Source organism: Poecilia latipinna, unplaced genomic scaffold, assembly GCF_001443285.1.
Source record: "Poecilia latipinna isolate Pla-1442-1.1 unplaced genomic scaffold, P_latipinna-1.0 Scaffold865, whole genome shotgun sequence".
NCBI lineage: Eukaryota > Metazoa > Chordata > Actinopteri > Cyprinodontiformes > Poeciliidae > Poecilia > Poecilia latipinna.
The window spans coordinates 141006-164070 of record NW_015113481.1 but is presented as its reverse complement, the minus strand read 5'-3'; the positions used below and the strand labels follow the sequence as shown (position 1 = coordinate 164070).

At 40.4% G+C, this 23065-nt stretch overlaps 1 protein-coding gene across 3 annotated transcripts in view; it reads left to right on the top strand.

Moving 5' to 3' along the window:
• Nucleotides 1-20847, top strand: part of pkn1b (protein kinase N1b) — a 41253-nt gene extending 20406 nt beyond the window's left edge. For all 3 annotated transcript variants that reach the window (XM_015048187.1, XM_015048186.1, XM_015048185.1), the window contains exons 2-22: nucleotides 3626-3926; nucleotides 4964-5109; nucleotides 5770-5890; nucleotides 7758-7903; nucleotides 8994-9207; nucleotides 9294-9488; nucleotides 11951-12060; nucleotides 12155-12298; nucleotides 12388-12463; nucleotides 13111-13252; nucleotides 13404-13494; nucleotides 15284-15375; nucleotides 16286-16358; nucleotides 16552-16643; nucleotides 16711-16887; nucleotides 16997-17059; nucleotides 17138-17214; nucleotides 17892-18034; nucleotides 18431-18538; nucleotides 19062-19142; nucleotides 19887-20847. In XM_015048187.1, coding sequence (XP_014903673.1) covers nucleotides 3626-3926; nucleotides 4964-5109; nucleotides 5770-5890; nucleotides 7758-7903; nucleotides 8994-9207; nucleotides 9294-9488; nucleotides 11951-12060; nucleotides 12155-12298; nucleotides 12388-12463; nucleotides 13111-13252; nucleotides 13404-13494; nucleotides 15284-15375; nucleotides 16286-16358; nucleotides 16552-16643; nucleotides 16711-16887; nucleotides 16997-17059; nucleotides 17138-17214; nucleotides 17892-18034; nucleotides 18431-18538; nucleotides 19062-19142; nucleotides 19887-20090 — 2796 coding nt within the window. In that variant the 3' untranslated portion in view covers nucleotides 20091-20847. The remainder of the gene's footprint in view (nucleotides 1-3625; nucleotides 3927-4963; nucleotides 5110-5769; nucleotides 5891-7757; nucleotides 7904-8993; nucleotides 9208-9293; nucleotides 9489-11950; nucleotides 12061-12154; nucleotides 12299-12387; nucleotides 12464-13110; nucleotides 13253-13403; nucleotides 13495-15283; nucleotides 15376-16285; nucleotides 16359-16551; nucleotides 16644-16710; nucleotides 16888-16996; nucleotides 17060-17137; nucleotides 17215-17891; nucleotides 18035-18430; nucleotides 18539-19061; nucleotides 19143-19886) is intronic.
• Nucleotides 20848-23065: the final 2218 nt, after the last annotated feature.

Below are 23065 nucleotides of genomic sequence, written 5' to 3'. Positions count from 1 at the left end.
TTCAGTTTGTTTCTTTGGTCACAACTAGTCCAGACTTCATAATTCATTTTATTTGTTGTTTCAAAATAAATATCCATATTTATTTTGGATATTTAAAATATCTTCCTGTTCCAGTGTTAAGTGTTCATTATAACTTCAAGTTTATTGATTGATAATTGAGAATGTGTTCTTGCATTACTATGCCATTAACATTACATTACTTGAAAATGGTCTCAAAACAACATCATTGTTTATTGCAATAACTTCTGGGACAATTTATCGTCCAGCCAAATTTGTTATGACCGGCCTAGTTGGAAGTCTTGCTCTCTCTCTCTGTTTTGCAGAGCAAATTACATGTCGTAAAAAAAAAAACTTGTTGCGTCTCAGTGTTGCTTATGATTTCATTTCATTTACTTGTTCTCAACTTAGCTAAATTTAACTCTTCATCATTCTGCAGCAACCCCCACACTGAAGAGTGTTCTAACTGGTGAGATCGGGTTTGCATTCATTTTGCCTACCTGCATTCATTAGTAAGTGAAAATTATTGGATTTTTGACCTTCTATCCTCCAGTCACCAGGTAGGTCTGATAAATCCTAAACATCTTGGCGCATCTCCATTTAAATTTACTGTTTTTCTCCGACTGCTCTATTGGAAGACAACACATTTCTACAGTGATGTCCCTCCTGATAATCCCTCTCTGTTGCCGGTATGTCAAACATACTTAGTTGGGTGTCTTTGAGTTGTGCATTAAAGCTGCAGTCTAAAATCCTGTAAGCACTTTGTGGTTGGTGCTGTGCTGCTTGGGCTGCTGTGCCCGGCTGCTGTAGTGCGTTGTGCAAGCAGATGGATTACAGCTTTAATGAGCAGAGAGCTGTGGCCGCGGCCGGCGCGTAGCTGGCTGGTCACAGAGAGCCAGAGGAGCTGTAATCAGATCCCCTGAGCTTGGAGGGCTGGCTGCACGGTCAAAGACTCTGAGTCCCTTGTCATTACTCTGTAGCAGAGAGGAGGGGACGGTGGGACACTGACTGAATATGTGATTGAGATGGATCCGATGAGGCCGGTGTGGATGGATGAATGTCAATCTAACAGGTTTTTTTTTTTTTTTTTGAAAGAAAAATATGCAGTTTATTACTCAGAATGGAGTGGTGTGAGATTCTCACTGCATGATAACCTTGAATAATAATATCACACTTTTCCCAGTATCATGGCATTTAAATAAAAATACAATTAAAGGTGTTTTTTTTAAGCTTTACATCATGTTATAATGTTATTCCCTCATCAAAAACATACTTGGAATGTTGTCTTGATCCTTTCATGCATGTCTGAGAAATCCTGTGCAAAACGCCTGGGTGGACCTAGCTCCGCCTTTGAGGCGCCGCACCTCCTCTGAGCTGCAGTTTCCAAGCTTTCACCTCACGGAGAAGCCCTCCCTCAAGACTCATCCAATCAGCTCCTTCAGACTAGCCAGCAGCAATTAGCAAACACCTGGTGGAGCTGCACGTCTGCTGAGCTCTTTAACTCGCTTCTCTTCAGTGTAACATAAAAATGTCGCTAAAGGGTTAATAGAGGAGCCATGTCGTGACGATGGAGGCCGAGTTCCAAAAGAGCAGTGGTTTTTAAAGAAATAGAGGCCCAATTTCAAGGGTAATAAAGTGATATTTGACACATTTTTGTAACAACTGACTGTAACATAGTTACTGCATTATGCTATAAAATGCCACTATGGGCCTGGAAAAGACATAATACTTCCCCTTTAAGCAAAGCTATTTGGAATTATCTTTAGCAGCCGTGTCTTTATGCCATGCAGGCCAAAATGGACAAGTTGAGTAGAGCTGGGTCAAAAATAAGTTGCTGTTAATAAAGCTGTTTAATTTTTGCAGAACATAAATCTGTAAGTCACGTTAGATCTGAAACATAAAAAGTTGATGCTTCAGTCTACATTGAAGTTCAGATAAAAGACAAGTGTGCTGTGTTGCAGGTAACATTTTCTGTTCTTATTTTAGGAAGGTCAGTGAAAATCTCACCTCAAAATATTTAAATCAAGCACCTGTGCTGGTGGATGAAGTTTGTCACCAGTCTGGAATTGTGGTTGTGGGTCAAATCATTCTGACGGACACCAAGTTCACACGGGCCATCCTTTGGGCATTTTAATACTTTTTTCTTAGACACAAAAATAATAATTATTCCGTCTGCTGTAAAAAATAACATTGATAACTGAAGTTCACATACTTTAAAATGTAGAGTTACACATGTTGAATTCTTAAGTACTTGAAAACTTAAGTAGTTTCCAAGTAAACGTAGTATTTTGTAGAATATTGACTTTATAAGTTTCGCTGTTCTGCTCTTTATGGCATAATGTAGAGGATGACGGCTGATCTGCAGTGTGCAGCACTGACGTTTAAAAAAAAATCAAAAGAAGGAAACGTTGAAATGACATGATGGAGCATTTTTCAGGTTTCAAAATCTTGACAGCCGTCCAACATATAGACAGTTTAATTGGCAAAATGCTGACTCAGTTGGATTACTCATACACACAAAGAATGTGTTTGGGTCATTTGCATATTTTTTAGTACATAGCAGTCATTACATAACTCACAGTTAGCTAGCTAGCCAGATAAGTAGCAAGCTAGCTTTTGTGTGTCTACCTTGGTAAGTGCAGATTTATCGCCTGTTGGCCAGAAGAAGTTTGTACATATCTGTGGCGACATAGGTTTGAAATTTCATTCATGCTGGTCTTTAAAATATCTAAAAAGGTCTCAAATTTGAATTGGTGAAACCTGCAGAAACCCTATTTTCAGTTTCTTACTTGTGGAATAAGTAAATATTAAATAACTATTTTGTGAAGTTAAGAAATTCAGGAGTTATTTTTCATGAATAACTTCTGATTCCTTCTTTCTGACGATGCCCAGAACACAAGAAAATTTGATTAACCTCAAATGAGACAAAGTCACAACCAAATAAAATGAAATACAGCGGTTGTTCACGAGGAGTGTATTAATAACCTCAGTTAAATTTGCCTTTCAAAGCACTACTGCAGGCACATCTTCATCTGGTGAGACTTGCTAAGTGTTGCACTCTTATTCTGACACAAGTAGTTTCTTGGATTCCATGTTGTGTGGATAGATAGTTACTGCCTGGTTGTAGATTTTAACAAAAGAACAGCAAAAATTAGATGAAACATAAAATCAACCTGGCAAGTTTGATCCTGAAAGCTTTATGCTCACTTTTTATGATATTTAAACATTTTTGTTTCCCATGCAACGCGAGCAGAAGCAGACAGGGATCTTAATTGACTCTGTTCTAATCCGCTCTAATCTTGTTTGGGCTGCTGATGTGAGCACTCAGCTCTTTATGCTCTTAAATGGAACCTCAGCTTTGATTCTGCCTTAAGGTGTCAGCTTTGTAGGTTTCACAGGATGACAATTCACTCAGTATCTGTTTCCCCTTCCTTCCTTCTTTGTTTCAGTTTGTCAGAATGGTTGGTTAGCATTCTTTCTGACTCATCCTCACTCCATCAGATGCTCTCTCTTGAGCTTATTTGGTCCCTTTGTGTCTCAAATAGAATAATCACCATATTACAGAGTGTTGGTTGAACGAAATGCTTCGGCCTCTGCATCTCACCGCGTTTGTTTTCTCCTTCTCTAGACCGACCCGAATGGCCTGCCGGTGCTCCAGCAGCTCGGCCTGGACCAGAACTCGGACTTCTCGGACTCCAGCGTGCAGCAGCGGCTGGACGAGCACCGCGAGAGGATCCGCAGGGAGATCCGCAAGGAGCTGAAGATCAAGGAGGGCGCGGAGAATCTGCGCAGGGCCATCACGGACAAAAGGAAGGGCCAGCAGGTGGACTCGCAGCTCCGCAGCTCCAAGCGCAAACTGGAGACGCTCCAGGCTCAGCTGCAGGAGCTGGACGCACACATTGTTGTCAAGGGTCCGGATGACAACCAAGGTAAACAACAGGAAGGCGACGCAACGTCCGTGAACCGTTTCATCATCAGACCTGGGCAGCAAAAGTGCTGCGAAGTTCTGTTTGATTTTCGAAAACATTTCTTTACTTTGCCTTTTAAGAGGGTCTAAAAATACTCAAAAACTCACCAAAATATAGGTGTGGCCAAATGGCTCAACAGCGCCCCCTAAGCTCAGACAGACCTATGCGTCTAATATTTGAAATTTGGTACACTGATTAATCCCTCCCAATCACTTTGAGCTATTGGTGAGTCATCTTTGTGTTCTGAGCTTGGAAATTCCTACTTCTGAGTTGGAAGCCTGCTGGTGATGTGCGGAATTGCATGGCAGGTTATTGGAAGAAGGTGGCAAAGCGGCACGACCTCGGTTACAAAGTGCGAGGGTCTTTCAGCGCTACTCCAAGCTTTAATTCATTTCTGTATTTACTAAAAGTATAACTTTATTATTTAAAAAATTTAATCAGATTAACTACACAGTTATCATATATTTTTTGTAGCAGAAAGCAGGTAATGTATTGTCCCAGCACTCAACAGCAACTAAGGGCAACATATCCCACTACACATGATGCATACAGGTAATAGCAAACTTGTTCAGTGGACCAACTTGACTCTCATCTGTCAGTGGATCACTGACAGATGAGATGTATTTTATTTTCTAGTTCAGGAGGGTTTAAAGGAAGTAAAATATAATTTTTAAGATATAATTTTATTAATAGCCAAATAGGTTAGTCCAGAAGGTGATTATTGCCTCTGTATGATATCTCTACTGAGCAACAACGGCTCTCAAAAGTATATACGCACACTTTTAGAATCCCAGGTTTTTGATACTTTAAAAATTACAACAAATAACTTTTTTCAGATTTCTCTCCCATCTTTTAGTAGATAATTTACCCCAATTTCTGGAGACATTGTGAACGTTTGCACCGTCTCCAGGAAAACCATACACACTAAGATGCGGCCTTTACCACATGTTGATGAAGTGAACACAGAAGTAATCCGACCTCCTTTCATGTGTCTGCAGATACCACTAAGTCTCCGGGCTCAGTCAGTCGGACATCGGCCAATCAGCACCGGATCGCAGCTTTGGAGAGACAGCTAAACATCGAGCTGAAGGTCAAGCAGGGAGCAGAGAACATGATCCCAATATACTCAAGTGGGGGTACCAAGGTATACTCTCTGTCCATTTTTCACATCTGCATTTCTTTTCCCCCTTACATAATGTGCCATTCCTAAAATAATGGCCTCAGTTATTTTTTGCCAAAAGTGGGTTTTTTTTTTTTTTTTTTCTGCCAGGGCAGAAGAGTTTTAGAAAGACCAGGAGTTTTAAAATAGACAAAATCCTGATTTCAAGGCATTGAATTACAAAGTCAAATTGACATATAGAAATCTACAGGATTTTTATAAAAACCAAAGGCAGCATATAGTTACTTGATTGTGCTATAAAATGACACTATACTCCTGGAAAATACATAATATTTTAAATTGTATTGAGATGGGGAGGCCGTTCATTTTCAGAAATGTTTAGATGAATCACAGAAATTCTGCAATGCAGAGTGGGTCAAAATTCCTCTGTAGTCATAAAAACACTTATTGGAAGTTATTGGTTGATTGAGGGGAGCAATTACTTTTTCACATCATATTGACCTGAGCTGAAACTTTTTGAAAGGATAAAAAAAAACTTCTGGAAACTGGATTTATGCTATTTTTGTGTGATATAAAATTTCGTTTGATGTGTGGCAAAAAGAAGAGATATTTCTTTCCACAGCACCAAAAATCCCAATCCAGCTGCCGATTCCGACACTTAGCCTCTGCTGGTGTGTTTTGCAGGACAAGAAGCTCCTCCAGACGGCTCAGCAGATGCTGCAGGACAGCAAAACCAAAATCGACATCATCCGGATGCAGATCCGAAAGGCCATGCAGGCCACCGAGCAGTCCGATGACAACCAAAGTACCCGCTTTTGTTTTCTTCTTCTGTTTTTTTTAATTCTCTTTTAAGCTTCATCCTCTCTTTCATCTCACCTGTCACCCTTTGGACTCGGAAGAGCTGCATATTTAATGACGCGAGTGGTAATCGATCAGTTCTTGTTTCAGATCTTCACAGTGTATAGTAGTCGTCCAGTGAAGAACGAACACACACACATTTATCTATCGATATATATATATGTATATGTGTGTGTGTGTGTGTATTCACATTGTCCATTACGGCCTTCTTAGGTTAGAGCCTTATTGATGTTCCTCCATCCCCTTGATGTTGGCCAACAACTAAAAGCCATGCCTCATTTAGCTGTGGCTGGAGAGAGGAGGCAGGGCAGGTGCAGGGGGCCAGGAAGGGAGTCTGTCTCCCAGATGGCAGCAGAAAGGGCTGCAGGGAAGGAGGAGAGGAGGAGGTGCATTCAAAGGCTTCTTGTGTGGATATTTGGGTTTTTATCCATTTAACTCCTTAAAGTTCCTTAAAGGAATCAATGTTTGAACATGCATTGGTGAAAACATATGCCATCTTACACTTTAATTTACACAGAACAACAGATCTGACTCAAATTGTTTTTGAACATTCTGGCTTTGAGATCTGCATTTCCAAAGTAGGTTTCTTTAGTTTTCAAAGGATGCGGGTGAGTCTGTGTACGGGGTGCAGTTTGTGACGTTATAATTTACAATTAACAGCAATAATTTAGGTTACTTTGCCCGTCAAAAGAGGGAAAAAATGTCAGTTTCGAACAAAGCATTTAATTAACAAACTAAATATATAGTTCCATGTTAAATATTTAGGTTGTAAGTAAAATATTTTACAGAATAAATGTCTAGCTCCATGCAACATATTTAGTTAGCAAACTAAATATTTTATTCGTAACTAAATACTTTGCTCTGAGCAAATAAATGTTTAGTTTGGATCACAATATTTCCTAACTAATTATTTAGTTAGCTAAGTACGTAATTAGTTTTTGAGCTAAATATTGTGTTCCTAAATAGCCTAGCTAAATAGCTAAATATTTCCACTAAATTTATCTTCCAACTAAATGTTTAACTCAAACTAAATATTTAGTTTAGAGGTAAATATTTAGCTTGCTAACTAAATTGCTGCAAATTTTTTGACTAAATATTGGTAAACAAAATATTTACAGTACTGTTTATTTAGTTTGAAGTCAAATATTTAGTTACTAAAGTAAATACTTGACTTATTTAACTTGCTAACTCAATACTTTACTTGGAGCTAAATATTTAGTTTATTTTGATTACGGTACTAAATAAACATTCAGTTTGAAACTGGCATTTACAAGTAAACAAATAACATGGTGAAAATATCAACACCCTATTCTTTTTCTTTTATGACAGGCTAAATAACCCAAATTATTTCTGCTAATTTTTGACTGTGTAACTTTACAAACAGCTCCCCCTACCTGTGTGTGCACGTTGTTACAGCTGGCTGACTTATAAGTAATCTGGTATGTTGATGTTTCAAAATCAGAGCAGCTCTAAACAAAATAGGAGCGGTGAGGGAAAGGCAGCTTGTTGGTGGATCGAAGAGGAAGTCACATTGGAAAACTTGGTTATGTAACAAAAATGAAGAAATATAAAAAAACCAGAGAAGCATTCAACTCAAGGATCTATTAGAGACGCACCAATCATACTATTTTGAAACAAACACAATGATTATTTAGCGTTGTTTATGCCAGCCTTCAATGTTTAGAAAAATGCCAACAGCGCAGTTGCACATTTCGGCGGCTTGGTTTCTTTTTGTGAATCCCCACCGCATGTATCCATGTGTGATGTCGACCACATGCGTTCCTGACCCCTGACCCCTGATCCATGTCTCCCAGGCAACCCGGACCTGTGCGGGGTGGAGCTGCGCGTCGAGGAGCTCTGGCACCACTATCGCGTGGAGCACGCCATGGCTGAGGGAGCCAAGAACATGCTGCGGCTGCTGGGGGCAGGGAAGGTCCAGGACAAGAAGGCCATCGCTGAGGTGAGACAACAACAACCACAAAGCGCCAAGTCAAACAAAAAAAAATAATTTTTCACATCCGATACCGATACAAATATAGTATCGACCGATACCGATCTGATACAGAAAAAGTTGACTTGAATTGACTTCAAACATTTCTTAAAATGTACTGAATTACAAATTTATTTGATAACTCTGCACCAGTACAGCACTCTTAAAAACACAAATACCTTCTCAAGCTTGGTCAAACGTGTAAAAACAGAAACTTTAATTTGTTCAGTCATTGCAGTAAGAAGAACTGCCAATAGAAAATAAATTCATTGCCTAGTCAATAAAAACATTGAATAGATCTGTCATAATAACCAATAAATCAATTAATTGTGTGATAAATGAAAACAAACTCAATAATTGCCATTGGCATGATTTATCGTTTATCTCTTTTTTTTGTCTTTCTACCAAAGACTGGATAATAAAAGCCTTCAGTCTGATGCTTTGGTCTGAACTAGACTTTATTTGAAGGACAATTTTGTTTACAAAGACTTCAAAATTCATTTTATTTGTTGTTTTGTTCATTTATTTTGAATATTTAAAATGTCTTCCAGTTCCAAATGTTCATTAAAATGTAAAGTGTACTGGTCTTTTAGAATGCGTTCTTGCGTTACTACTTCTACCATTGCCGTTAAATTACTTAAGAATGATCTAGACACAATATCATCGTTTATCGCAGTAACTTCTGGAACAATTTATTGTCCAGCAAAATTTGTTATTCTGACAGGACTGTTAACAACTAGATATCGTTTCCCTCCTCTCAAAATTAGTTGCCACTTTGTGTTGCTCCGTCACATGAAGCTGCTGTAAAACACCTCGTAGTTTGTGATTTCATCTAATGATGCACCGATCCTTTATTTATATCTGTATCAGCCCCGATATTGAAAAAAATTGAATATAAGTGGCAATATGCCCGATCCATTAGAGCAGATCTGTTCAGTCTAATTCTATGCTTAGCATAGACGTCATGCTTTATTATTTATTAGCGCGTTTATTAGCACCGGCTCTCAAAGCTCAAACTCGAACATTGAGGTCATTTCCCGTTTCCTCTGCCGCTCTGCAGGCCCAGTGCGGTCTGAGTGAGTCGTCCCAGCGTCTGGACCTGCTGCGCTGCTCCCTGGAGCAGCGGCTCCAGGAGCTCCCGGAGGATCATCCCAAGGCCTGCCTCATCAAGGAGGAGCTGGTGCTGGCCTCGTCCTCGGCGTTCAGCTCCCAGCAGAGCACCCCGTATGTGCACAACCAGTACAGCACGCTGAGCAAGCCGTCGCCACTCACAGGTACAGGCGCCGACGGGACGCCTCGCTTCGTTCCTCGTGTTCCTGCAAGAAGACGTGTTTATCAGACACCCCTGGTCTCTCTCCAGGCACTCTGCAGGTACGCCTCCTCGGCTGCGTGGGGCTGCTGGACGTCGTTCCGGGACGGAGCCGAGGGAGCCAGGTGGCTCTTCCGTCTTTCTCCCAGACGGACGGGCGCTCCTCGTTTAAGCTGATCGGCCTCTACAGCCGCAGCACCAGCAGCATGAGCCTCAAGCTGCCCGGCAAGAACGACGAGCTCTCCTGTAAGGGTCCTGTTAAAGCCCAGCTTTTCAAACCGCTCTTCGTTAATGCCAGCTACACCAGGAAGGCATAGCAGGAACTGTATTTGCTACCCAACAAATGAAAATAACTTTAGTTTCAACTTTGAAAAGTGCAATTAACGTAAACAAACAGAGTTAGAGTGGAGAAAATAAGTATTTGATCAAATTTTTTAAAGTTCTCCTACTTACAAAGATTAATGAGTACCGTCATTTTCAACACAGTCACACCTCATCCGTGTGACGGACATGAATCAAATAGAAAACCTTTTAAGAGAGCTGAAACTCTGTGTTGCCTAGCAACCGCTCCAAAACCTTGAAAGGTCTGGTGATGTATGGAGTAGTGGACCAACCAAAACCTGGTCCAGAACTACAGGAAACATCATGTGACTGTAAACAAAGGTTTCTGTACCCAGTTCTAAAGTTTTGCTTTTCTACTGTGCTAAATATTTATTTCATGTGATAAAATGCAAGTTAATTATTTTTAAAATCATGCAACATGATTTCTAGACTTTGCTTTCAGATTGTGTCTCTCACAGTTGAGGTGTGCCTGCAATGAAAATTACAGAGCGCTCCGTTCTTTGTAAGGAAACTTGACAAATTGGCGCCGTGTGAAATAATTACTCCCTTGTCCCTGGTGAATACGTGTAAAAAGCCTTCAGACAAACTCTGAGCTTTATTGTTCCAGGTTTTTAGTGGGAATTACAGACATCAAAGCTTCTGGCACCTCTACTGTTGCCGACAGGGCAGCGTGATTTCTTCTCTTGGTGAAATCACAAAATCTGTTTTCAGCTCAGCCTGGAAGAAGTTTGATCATTTTAATTTCTGTCTTGATGTGGTCGTATGTTCTTGTTTTTTTTTTATTATTATTTTGAAATCGCTAATGATGATCCGTTGTAAGTTCACAGTTTTCCGATTTATATTTAAATTTTTCTACATTTCAAAACATTCTCAGAGTTTTGGGAAAAGAAGAGGCCCGATTTGCTTTCCGGGGAATGTTTGTTGTTAAAACCTAAATCTAGACTCAAAGCAAGCAGTTCCTGTTAAAGCTCCAGAGAACGGCTCTATTATTATTAATCACTCCCTTACATATCCTGCTCACTGAACATGCTGGTAAAACAAAGATGGGTCCTTGGTCCTACTAGCACTAATGGCTAAAACAAAAAGGCCACTTTGTCACATCATACTTGTTCCCCAGAAACAAAACGATCACTAAATAGAAGATCCTAGAAACTCTAAACTGCTTTAAAAAACGTAGCATTTATACTTGACGTGTTTAAAAACATAATTTTTTTTTTTAACAAAAAAGAATAACTTGTTCACCAAATGATTTATTAGAACCAGTTATTTGTTAACATGGGCTTTTCCACCCCATTGAATTAACTTAGAAGTTTTATTTTTCTCATTTTTAATGTGTGAGTTCATCCTGCTGCAATAAATAAGGCTTTTTTAAAACATTTTTCTCGGGGAAAGCAATAAAAAGCATTGCAACTGAGACACTTGTATGGCAGGGACGAAACAAGAACAGCTGAGAAAAAAAAAACCCTGAAGAGACAAAAATCTTCACAAACAACCAAAGTCTGAATTAGGACTGAAGCGATTAATCGGATTAATCCCAATGAATCGATTATTCAAATAATCGTCAACTAATTTAGCAATCGATTAATTGTTAACTGGAGTATACAGTCTCAAAAAAGACCATTCATTAGGTGACAGAGCAACACACTCAGAGCAGCAATTAATTAAGCCAAAACTGTACAAAGAATACATTCATTTTGTATATAAGGTTAAAAAATAACCTTTGTCTGTAAATGTGTTCTACCCAGAACTCTGACAGTTTTAGCTTCATCTAGTTCAAATTCTGTAAAAAAAAAAAAAGAAAAAAAATCCTATTGGGCACCTTTTGCTGTCTAGTTATGAAATAAGTCATCAACAGATCAGCCCTACACTGTGTTGATGTTCACATGTTGATACTAAAATATTTATTTTTTTAGTTAGAGATGCATCCTTTGCTACAAATGATTAAGTTGTTCACTGAAGGAATGATATGTTGCATTTTTGGCAAAATAATTATTTTGTCATTGTAAAAGGAGTTGAGTTATTTGTGTATTTGTATTTTTTTATATACATTTCTAATACTGTGTAAAATAAGCTCAAGTGATCTAAAGAAAAGTCTGCAGAATGTCCCAGTTATTTTATCTGCTTAATCGATTAATTGATAGAATAACTAGATTACTAAAATAATCATTAGTTGTTGGTTTAATCTGAACAAGAGGCCTTCCTTCTTGAAAGGTTGCAATACACTCAATCAACTTAAACATGTTTGATCGATCAAACAAAGATTAATATGTGGACTAATCTTCTGCACGCGCAAAATATGCCTGGTAGGTTAAAGAAAACTCTAGAAGAACTTGTTAAGTGTTTTTGTTTCCCTGCTTGGTTTGCAGCGGAGGTGAGCGCAGTGCTGAAGCTGGAGAACACCATGGTGGGCCAGACGCCCTGGAGAACGGTGGGGGAGCAGGCCTGGGACCACACTTTCACCGTAGAACTGGAGCGAGTAAGACTTTGTTAGAGACATGCTGGAAATGCGTAATTACAAGGAGATTTTTTATTTTTTTCTAAAAAAAAAACATGTCATGTCCTGGCTTTAGTCCCGGGAGATGGAGATAGCTGTGTACTGGAGAGATTATCGCTCGCTGTGCGCCCTGAAGTACCTGAAGCTGGAGGAGTTCCTGGACAACCAGAGGCACCAGGTCCAGCTGGAGCTGGAGCCACAGGGGCTGCTGCTGGCCGAGGTGGGGCTCCGCTCAGCAGCACGTGACCAAATACTGGGAAACAATGGCAGGGTTGAGCTGACTGTAACACGGAAACGTCTGGCTTTCAGGTGACCTTCTTCAACCCGGTCATAGAGCGAGGTCGCCGACTGCAGAGGCAGAAGAAGGTCTTCTCCAAGCAGCATGGTGGGTTCACTTCCAGACCGGACACTGGCAACATTCTCATTCTTAAGCTAAATGTTCCACAGAGGAACCTTGGGAAAAAAATACCAGTAATTCCAGCAAACAGGAAGTTAATTCTTGTCAGACTTGCATTTTTTAGGTTTCACTAGCTGATAGAGGAGTTCTTGTTCTCAATAAGTCAATTGCTTCTGTCCGTTCTGAGCAAAGACTTTCACTTTCTGGTCCACAGTGTGGATCCAGGATCTTGTTCTTCCAACCATGATCCGTATTTTGTGAGGTTTGAGATGGTAAATTTAGAGCTCTTGATTTGTGAATTAGACCTAATGTAGACTACAGTTTAGATCGGGTCTGAAAGTGGTTTTAGGTGAAACTTAGATGTAGATCGTGCAAAATGCCAGAGAGCATAACCCGATTTATGCTTGATTTAAAGGTTTTATAATCCAGAAGGATTGAGCAAAGCTGCTGCTTATAAAATCTTTTATTATTATTCTTTCTCTCAGAGGGATTATGAACATTTCTGAAAAAGCAGATGCAGGAAGCACGACAGCTTCGTGGGGTTGGCTCTTTAAATCCACGAGAGGCGGCTCGCACCGTACGCTGATGACGTTTGGCTGTTTCTGACACGTGTCTCGCTGTGCGTTGCGTTTCAGGCAAAGCCTTTCTGCGTGCCCGTCAGATGAACGTGGACATCGCCACCTGGGTCCGCCTGCTGAGGAACGCCATCCCCACTGGGAGCAACACGCCCGCATACACACCCAACTTCTCCAGCAACACGATCGCACACACCACGGGGTATGGAAATGACTGTCCTGAGGCTAGGTCTGGTAATCTGAAGAATGTTTCTCAGGGAAAGTCAAAGTAGTTCACAGATTAGCCAGTGAAGAATAAATTGTGAATGACTTTAAACTACTGACAGTAACCGTCATTTTTGTGTTTTGTGCAGAGAAATCTCAGTGGAGAAGTTGAATCTGGACAGCGATTCTCCTCCGAAAGCAGAGACGAGGAAAGACGTGGTGGATGCCCCAGCGCCCCTGGTAAGTTGAGACGAATAGCAGCTACAGTGAAAAAGAAAGCAGGCAGAGGTTAAAGCTTGGTTTCGCATGTAAGCATCGGCCGATTGTCGATATCCCTAATCTAAGGAAATATGGACAGATTTATCGGTATAACCCTAAATATAACGAGGTCCTCCAAATTAACAACGATCCCAAAAAGACTCTTCAGAAATCATTTTGAAATCTGGCTAGCATAAACTTTCTGGAACGGCACCAGCCTGCTGAAAATCTGTCTACCATGTTTAACAGCTACGTTCTTGCCAGGAAATAAGCAAGTTTTAAAAAGAAATCTCCAGTTTCTACAAGATGAGTAATCAACTCTTCATCCAGATTCATGACAGAAACTTGTTTATAACTAAATGTATAAAAGGTATATGTTTGCGGGAGGTATGCACAGTTAGCTCACAAAGGATTATGGGGTGTTTAACTGAAACTGAGAGGCAATGTGGGCAGTGTGTCCAAAAGTGTAGGAAGATATATGTACAATATCGGTAAATATCTGTCATCGGACTTGTCAGTCCAAATTTTTATATTGGTGCATCTCTACTTTGAGGTGTGCCTCTCTAATAGCCATCTAATCTAATATTTATGTGTTGAGACCTGGAGGGCAAAAAACAGCACGCTGAGGATGACTGCCATTAGTTTAGCTACCAAGTCATCAACACAAGGTGCTAAATCTTAAATATAGGTATGATGTATAAAACAAAAGTGACTCAATGCTTTGCTACAAATTGTCAGCAACTAGACAACAAGGTTGGGAAAAAGTTTTAATTAAAACAAAACAGCGAGTAGGTCAGGTAAGCTAGCTTGACTTTGACAAATGTAACATGTAGACGTGCTGCAGAATTCTGTGAGTTTTGGTGAAATTAATCTGAGGGGCACTCTTTTAATGGACGGTAAATTGTGAAAATAACATGCTGGATATTGAAAGTTCCAGTTGTTATGGATAAATGGGAAAAATATATTTACTCACAGGACATTTAAAGAACTGCGTACAATGAAAATGAACAAAAATATCCAATCGGACATTTTAAACTTAGGTGAGAAAGAGTTACTATGTGAATGTTTATGTTCAGGCAATCACTTATTGATCGTTGCATCAAATGAAAACATCAAGCCTGAAAACTTAATGGACTGAACGTTTTGTTCTTTGTGAGAAATGTTTGCGTGTTTTCTGGCGTTGAATCCCGACACATTAGTGACGTTGTCAGTTAGTTGCTATGGCAATGAGTATGTGTAGCCTAGCCGACAGAGTTAGAAACAAATAATAGGTGTGGTTTGAAGTTGTTCTTCAATGTTTTTCTGTCATTTTCCCTTTCCTGTGGCGCACTGCACTAAATTAATAACACCTACATCTCCAGGTTTCATTTCAATACAACTGCTCTACTGAGGCAGGTAAAAAAAAAAAAATCGTCCTTTTGCTCTCCAGAGTTGTGTGCGTGCACGAAATTTCCATATGTAAACAATAACCTACAACGTGTCTGCGTACATAATGTGTGTCCAACATGCTTGGACATGTCACAGCCGGGCTTCTGCTAATGAGCGCCAGAGAGGCCGAATGCGAGGGGCTCAAGCGGAGTCTGAGGGCCTTCGACAGATGGTGCGTTCAGTGGGGCTGAAGCGCTACAGGATTAATTACGCTGATGTTTTTTTTAAGACAACTAATTAACCAGGAGGAAAGAGGGAAGGAGCGAGGAGGACAGGAGCAATCTGCCGTTTCATCTTTACCTCCTTTTCACTTTCACCCCACTCTGTTTCTCCGTCCGGACAGGAGCAGACGGCCGTTATTGAGGCCCCGCCCACCCCCGACGTCCCCGCTCAGCAGCAGCCAACCAGATCGCAGTCCCAGAACTCTTTGCGCAGGTGCAGACACACAACGAGAACCCTCCCGTCTTATCCAGTGTGTCTTTCTCATCTCACACCCACTCATGATCAAAACACACTCCCGAACATGACACTTTGCAATATGGCCGCCTCAGCGTGAGATCAGGAAACCGCCTACTGGCTCAGTGTGAGCCTGTGTCAGGCTGCAACACCTGTTAATAGGGCCGAGTCATCAGTAATGAGGATTATTGCACATGTTGCCCCGGAGTGAGGAGCACTTAGCTGCTCTGAACTCCAAAATAAGGATTTTAGGAGTAAAACGGCTTCAGATTTTTTTAGTAATAATGGATTGTATTAAATAATCCCATGATTAAGATTTATAGCTACATTTAGAGCATCTTTCCCCTCCATCAAAGCCATTTATTTTTGGATTAATGAGATAACTTGAATGAACGACTTCCAACATTTAATTTCCATTTGAGATCAATAAAGTATGTCTGAACTGAATCGTAATAAAGTTATTCTAGCGATCGGTTCGGTCCTACATTTAAATATGAGAACTGAGTCTGGAAAAGTTTCCTATTTCTAGACTTTAGTCCATATCCAGCTCACTGAAGAATTTCTCCATCCATCCATCCATACATCCATCCAGTCATCCAGTACTTTGCCAAATGATAGATCTTTGATGTGTTCCCCAACCCTGGTCCTCAATGCTCACTGCCCTGCATGTTTTAGGTATTTCCTTCCTTCAGCCCAGCTGGTTTCAATCGAGGACTGACTAACAGGCGTTTGTTGAACTGCAATCAGCTGAATCAGGCACATTGAATCAGGGAAACCTCTAAAACATGTAGGACAGTGTGCCTTGAGGACCAGAGTTGGGAAACACTGCATCAGGAAACCCTGGTTTTAGAAAACAGGACATAAATCTGTTTGATGTTGTTTCCCTCAGAGCCAGCAGAGGGCCTCTGTGTCTGCAGGACTTCAAGCTGATCGCAGTTCTTGGCAGGGGCCACTTTGGGAAGGTACTGCTGAACAGTCATAGTTTCTTATTTTTTTCTGAAATAAGAAAAAAATACGTTTTTTTCTTATTTCAAGGGTAGTAAGATAGTTGCACTAGAAGCTAGACCAGAAACACTCGGTGAGATTTTTTGTTATTTGCAGTAAAGTCATGGAAATCTGCAGCTGCTTAAAGTTCTCTTCCTCTCCTCCTCTCAGGTGTTGCTGTCGGAGTACAAAAAAACTGGCAGCCAGTACGCCATCAAAGCCCTGAAGAAAGGAGACATCGTTGCTAGGGACGAGGTGGAAAGGTAACCAGTGCTTTACCGCTTACTCATCACACGCTCCCCGTTCACCTCTCCCTCTCCTCTCCTCCAGTCTGATGTGTGAGAAGCGGATCTTCGAGACCGTCAACAGCTCCCACCACCCCTTCCTGGTCAACCTGTTTGCGTGCTTCCAGACGCCGGAGCACGTGTGCTTCGTCATGGAGTACACGGCGGGAGGCGACCTCATGATGCACATCCACGCCGACGTCTTCTCCGAGCCGCGGGCTGTGTGAGTTCTGGCGCCTCGTCAGGTTTAGCGGCTGAATTAAGCAGAGCTGGTTTGTGCTTTAGCTCCAGTCGGTTTGGTGAATTTCTTCCTGTTTGCATCTGATGAACAGGTTTTACTCAGCCTGCGTCGTCCTGGGTCTGCAGTTCCTTCACGACCATAAGATTGTATATCGGTGAGTACTTGGGGGGGATAATATGACTTAACTCATTTGTCAACACTAGATATAATTCCACTTCCATTTCTTTCCCAGGGATCTGAAACTGGATAATCTGCTTCTTGATATGGAAGGTTTTGTGAAAATAGCTGACTTTGGGCTCTGTAAAGAAGGTTAGTGCTTAAAACCCATCATACACCTTGGTACAAACACAATCTAGTGGCACCAGTTTAATGCAGAAGAAAAGTGATCGGTAGCCCCCTGTACTCTGATGTTTACTTAAAAAAACTGTGTAAACAACTGCCTTCAGAAGTCATTCACCTTTATTTTTTGCTTCCTTCAAATTTTAGGTGACAAAATTAGGGAAAATAAAACCCAGGGGTGTGAATACTTTTGAAACAGACTTTAACTAAAACAGGAATAATTCCACATGTCAATTTGTACTCAGCTGCTGCTCAGAAAATGTTCATACTGTTGGCCAGACCAGCCCAGTAAAAAAACTTCAAAATAAATGTATATTTATAAATACATATATATTACTAACTTTTATGTATTTATTTAATTATTGAGTTTTACATTCATGCTTCATTGAAGAATATGACTGAATGCTTTTCTATGAACTGATTATGATTCTCTGGGGGGTGACAAGCATTTTTCAAGGGGGCATGCCCCCCCCCTTATCCCCCCTTTGAGCCACCACTGCTTAAACAGAGAATATGAGTAGCATCTTCCAGGGTCGACCATGAGCTTCCACTGCTGCTGTTGCATGCTCCTCTTTGTTAGTCGCACTTTGTTATTCATGTCCAGTTTTTCACTTTTAACAACTCTTTCATGTTTTTTCCTTCCCCAGGCATGGGTTACGGAGACAGAACCAGTACTTTCTGTGGTACTCCAGAGTTTCTGGCGCCCGAGGTGCTAACGGACACGTCCTACACCAGAGCGGTGGACTGGTGGGGGCTCGGCGTACTCGTCTACGAGATGTTGGTGGGCGAGGTGAGCACATAGTGGATGTTCTTCACTGATACGGAGGGCCACGATGAGTAGGGAGCAGCAGGGAGGAAGCTAAGCATAAGGCTAAGACACAAGTTTGTGTTGAAACTTATAGTGGTGGCTAATCTGCTAAAGCGCTATTAGCAGAGCAAATTTTTTTTATTATTTAGCACATTTTTGCTTAGTCTGAGAAAGTTTGTCTCAGTTGTCTTCTCTTAAATGAATTCTCTAGATAAATTCTAAAGTGTTAATCTACTTCGAAACTAACCAATATCTCTGTATAAATAGATAATTTAATGCACACAATTAATATGGATGAACAAGTCTGGACACTAATCTGAGTAAATGAAGAGAACTGATTTCCACATCTCATTTTTTTTCCACCCTGGTCTGTTTCAGTCTCCGTTTCCAGGTGACGATGAAGAGGAGGTGTTTGACAGCATCGTGAACGACGAGGTGCGCTACCCGCGCTTCCTCTCCACCGAGGCCATCGGCATCATGAGACGGGTTAGACTGAATCACTTCCCCCTGCTTGTTTACATTCTTATTTTTTTATATATACAAAAAGTCAAATGTTAGAGACAGTGTCTAGTAAAAGTGTTCAAAGCCATGACCCTTTCTATGTGCTTTTTCCTGTACAACCACAAATTTCAATGTTATTTAATCAAATCTTATGTGAAAGACCTAAGTATAATCAAAGTAGCAGGTAGTTACAAAGTGGAAATGAAACTGTGCATAATTTTCCACATTTTGTTTTACAAATAAAAATCTGAAAAGTGTGGCGTAGAGTTCTTTACTCTGACACACCAAAATGTAATCTAGTGTCTTTCAGAAGGCAGAATCTCTCTCAATGTGCAGACCTGAATCTGACTGATGTTCACATACTGTACTCTCTCCATTTTTACATTAAGGATATCAGAGAATACACACACACACACACACACAGCCTGGTGAAGGGCTAGGAATCCCTTTGCCAGGCTCTCTGTATCGATGTGTTTTTTCTAAGAGTTCCTTTGGTTTCCCTCACCAGCTGTTGAGAAGAAACCCTGAGAGGCGCCTGGGCTCCGGAGAGAAGGACGCAGAGGACGTCAAGAAACAACCGTTTTTCAGAGTGAGTCTCTCATTCCTTCAAGGTTTTCATAAACACGGTTGAATGTTTCTGTCACGATTTCACTTTCAGACATTTTAGTACCTTTAACTGCGAGACCGATGTGAATTACATAAAGCAACAGAATAATGAAATGGCAAAAGATGCTTACCTGGCTTTAATTATGGGTGTCCCGATTTGATGTTGATATCGATAATCTGTTTGATATCAACCGAAAAATGAGTATCGGGTTATATTGCCCTGCGTCTAAAATCTCCGATAAAAGCAGTCCGCTCCAGGATTCCGGCCCAATATTTCTATCCAGCAGTGCCTGTGTCCTGCAACTATTAAAATGGTCAGTTCTTTTAATAACTATTGTCATTGACTATTGTTTTCTGTTAGAGTAGAATCACTTAAGCCTTTTTTGTTCCACACTACATAATAAGTGATAAATGTATGTATGTTTTGTGATAATATTGTATCCAGTCAATATCGGTATCGGCCAATGCTCAAAGCTGCGATATTCGCAAGTTTAAAAAAGTTATATCGGGAGTCCTGTGACTTTAACAGCCATAAAGGAATAACATCTGTAAAATTTCTCAGTCCAAGAAGTTGCTAGAAGAAGCACCAGAAAAATATTTTAGACCCTTTACTGTTTTAAACAGAGATGAGAACTTCGGATAGATTTGTTTTGAGTCTACCAGCCGCTCTGTTGAAAAGCACAAACTTAACCGCCTCACTAACCGATTTAAAAACAACCCCCCTCAGGGCATGGACTGGGACGCGCTTCTCCAGAGGAAAGTCCCGCCTCCCTTCGTCCCGACCATTGTGGGGAAGGAAGACGTCAGCAACTTCGACGCGGAGTTCACCGCCGAGGCCCCCGCGCTCACGCCGCCCCGTGAGCGCCGCTCCATTTCTCGGAAGGAGCAGGACTACTTCAAGGATTTCGATTACGTCTCCGACCTCTGCTAGGGGCCCGGGGCCACGGAGTGGAGGGGTCATCGGCCCCAGCGGTCAGCCACAGACTCCGACGGGAGAATGGTGAGGGAAGGGCGACTGTTGTGCTGCACAGGATACAGACAAACACGATGGAGAAACGAGGAATGGATCCTTTGTCTTTCTTTACGTGAGTGTGTGAGGTCGACAGGACAGCTGAACTGAACGTGGACGGACACACACACAACCTCCGGGTTGCTTTCAGAGAGGAGGGAAGCTGTGATAAGAGATTATCCAGATTATGTAAGAGATGGAAAAAATCTTCTGACGGAGACAGGAAGCTGTTTTTTTCCCCCTCCACTTCAATCTGGACTCGCCCCACACTCTTGTCGTCTCCATCCTCGCTGTTCACCGTGCGTTTCAATGTGAACCGTAACTCCCCTGCCTCAATCAGGCACTGCACTACCTGTAAACCGCCACTTGTGGGCGCCAGAGGACAGAGTAGAAGGAGAAAGTGTTTGGTTTTCATGGCCAAAGAAAACCACCACAAGTGGACGTTTTAAAGGACGAGGTGCTGTCTGCGTGTCTCTGCTGACTCATTCTCCTTCACATTCATTTCTTCTTTTCTTCGGTACATTACAGATTTTTTTTTTCAAGCATAATCACTCTTCAGAAGATTTTTTTATTTTTTTTTTTGTGATAAAATTTTTATCTCTGTCTGTGTTTCTTCTTTCTTTGTCGTTTGCTGGTATAACTTGTAGCAGCCATGGTCCAGTAAAGATGTGAAACCAACTGTGTGATAACTTTTGTCATTTATTGCTTATGTTGATTTTTCTTTTCACCATCTCATGCTGAGTTTTGGATGACATCCATCCATCCAGCCAGTCAGTGTATTTTTCATACAGTCAGGAACAGTAAATAATTTAAAATAATAATTTTCCAACTCTGGATAACAAAAAAAAAAAAAAAACTTAGTTGGACATAAAAAAAGGCTGAAAATTCTGTTTTCTTTAGGTCCCATCAGTTTTTATTGGTTTTCTGTAATATGGAAACAATTCACTTGACTCCAAAACACTTTTCAACTCATCTTGAAGCGTTTGTTTATACCTTAAAATAAAAAATTTAAATTGAACTTTTTTAACATTTAGAATAAAATAAACACATAGGAACATTGTAGTTTTTGTTTGTTTGGTTTTTTTTTTTCCAGTTTAAGACATTGTATTTAGCAGGAGCTATTTTGCACTATTTTGTGTTGCTCTTTAACACAAAATCCCAGTAAATATGTTAAAGTTGAGGTTTGTTTCATAACAAAATGGAAAGAAGTTCAAGGAGTTTGAATACTTCCGCGAGATTCTCCTGCGCAAGATGTACATATTTGTCTGGTCCCACTGACATCAGAAACAATTAACCACGGTAAGCAGTTTTCTGAACTCCCAAATCCTCCAGATGGATTTTGTAGATCTATCGAGAAGGTAAAATGCAATCATGTCCTCGCAGCGGAGGGACCCAGCTGTTCCCATTAATGGTTTGCCGAAAAGAACATGGCCGAGAACATTCCTGCGGCTATTAGAAATCAAATTGGGCAAATGCACTCGCAAGGGATGAGGGGGGAAATCAACCTTTCGCTCCGCTGCGTTTCCATTGACCATGTAATTGGGCGATTTGACATTTCGAAAATACATCCACTTAATGAAAACACGCAGTATCTTAAAAATTCTGTTTTTCCATAAAACGTTTTGCCGCTAGGCTGAGGTAGTCCTGTTGTTGTTGGTTTTCTTTATTCTCTGTATCTATATTGGTTTATGCATTGCAAACACTTTTTCACACCACATGACATGAGTCATGCGATCAGTAACCGGATGTTGGCAGTGGTGCAAACCACGAAGAAGCAGACAACAGGAAGTAGACGGAGGTCGATGGCATGTTTTTTAATGACTTATTGCTTGAACAAGCTTATTCACGCGGGATTTTAATTGCGTTTCTTATTTAATTAAAACACCACAATCGCAATGGTTTTTTTTTCTTTTACATTAACATAAAATTTTGAAAGTTTTAGTCACATTTGTAATGGAAAGGCAGCTAGTGTCTGTTGTGAAATTTATTGAATGTATTCAAGCACATTTGTTAAAACATATTGCAGTAAATAGAGCAGCAAGTAACTGTCTTTCTGCATCTCCTTAAAACTTCATTGTTGCTAAAAATGTCAGGTTTTGCATTGGTGTTCATTATATTGAGAAAAGCATTATTTTGTGTGAGTGTCTTTACACACATATGAACCTGAGCTGCCATAGTACAGCCATTGAGTCATAGGAACTTTTAGCCATTCTTTCAAAGTGCATTTGTGAGATCAGACACCGATGTTGGATGAGGATGTCGTCTCTAAGGTTGCGCTGGTTTCCAGTTGTGTAGGAACAAGACCAAACCATTCCCAACCTTTTTCCACAAATCAGGCATGAAAGTGATGAAACTATCTTTGCGTGCTTATTGTTTATAATTTATCAGGAAAGGTTTCTTATTGTTTTTGTGACACATTTCACTTATTGATGGTTTAAAAAACAACTAATCTGACAGTATGAACGGATATATTTTTACTATTTCTCCCAGTGTTTCACAGTGTCAGTAAGTTTGATAATATGATTAAATGAAGTTACCATGTGCAACTTAGTGATGAAAACTACAAGTTTTTAAGTAAGTGGCGAAGCCAGGAACGTTTTCCAAGAACAATATTTGTGTTTGTGGTGCTATGAATGCTGTGCCATGCAGTTACAGCATTTACCAGAAAAAATTAGTTAAAACTTTTTTTAAATCATGATCTTTATCATTACCACAACAGTACTTTAAAAAAGAACCTGTATTCTGGAGCATAAAGATTTCCTTTCACAGCCACAGCCATCCATGGAAAACCTTCCCAGGAAGCTCACTGGGTAACGTTCTTTAACTGAAGGTGTTTTATATATATATATATATATATATATATATATATATATATATATATATATATATATATATAT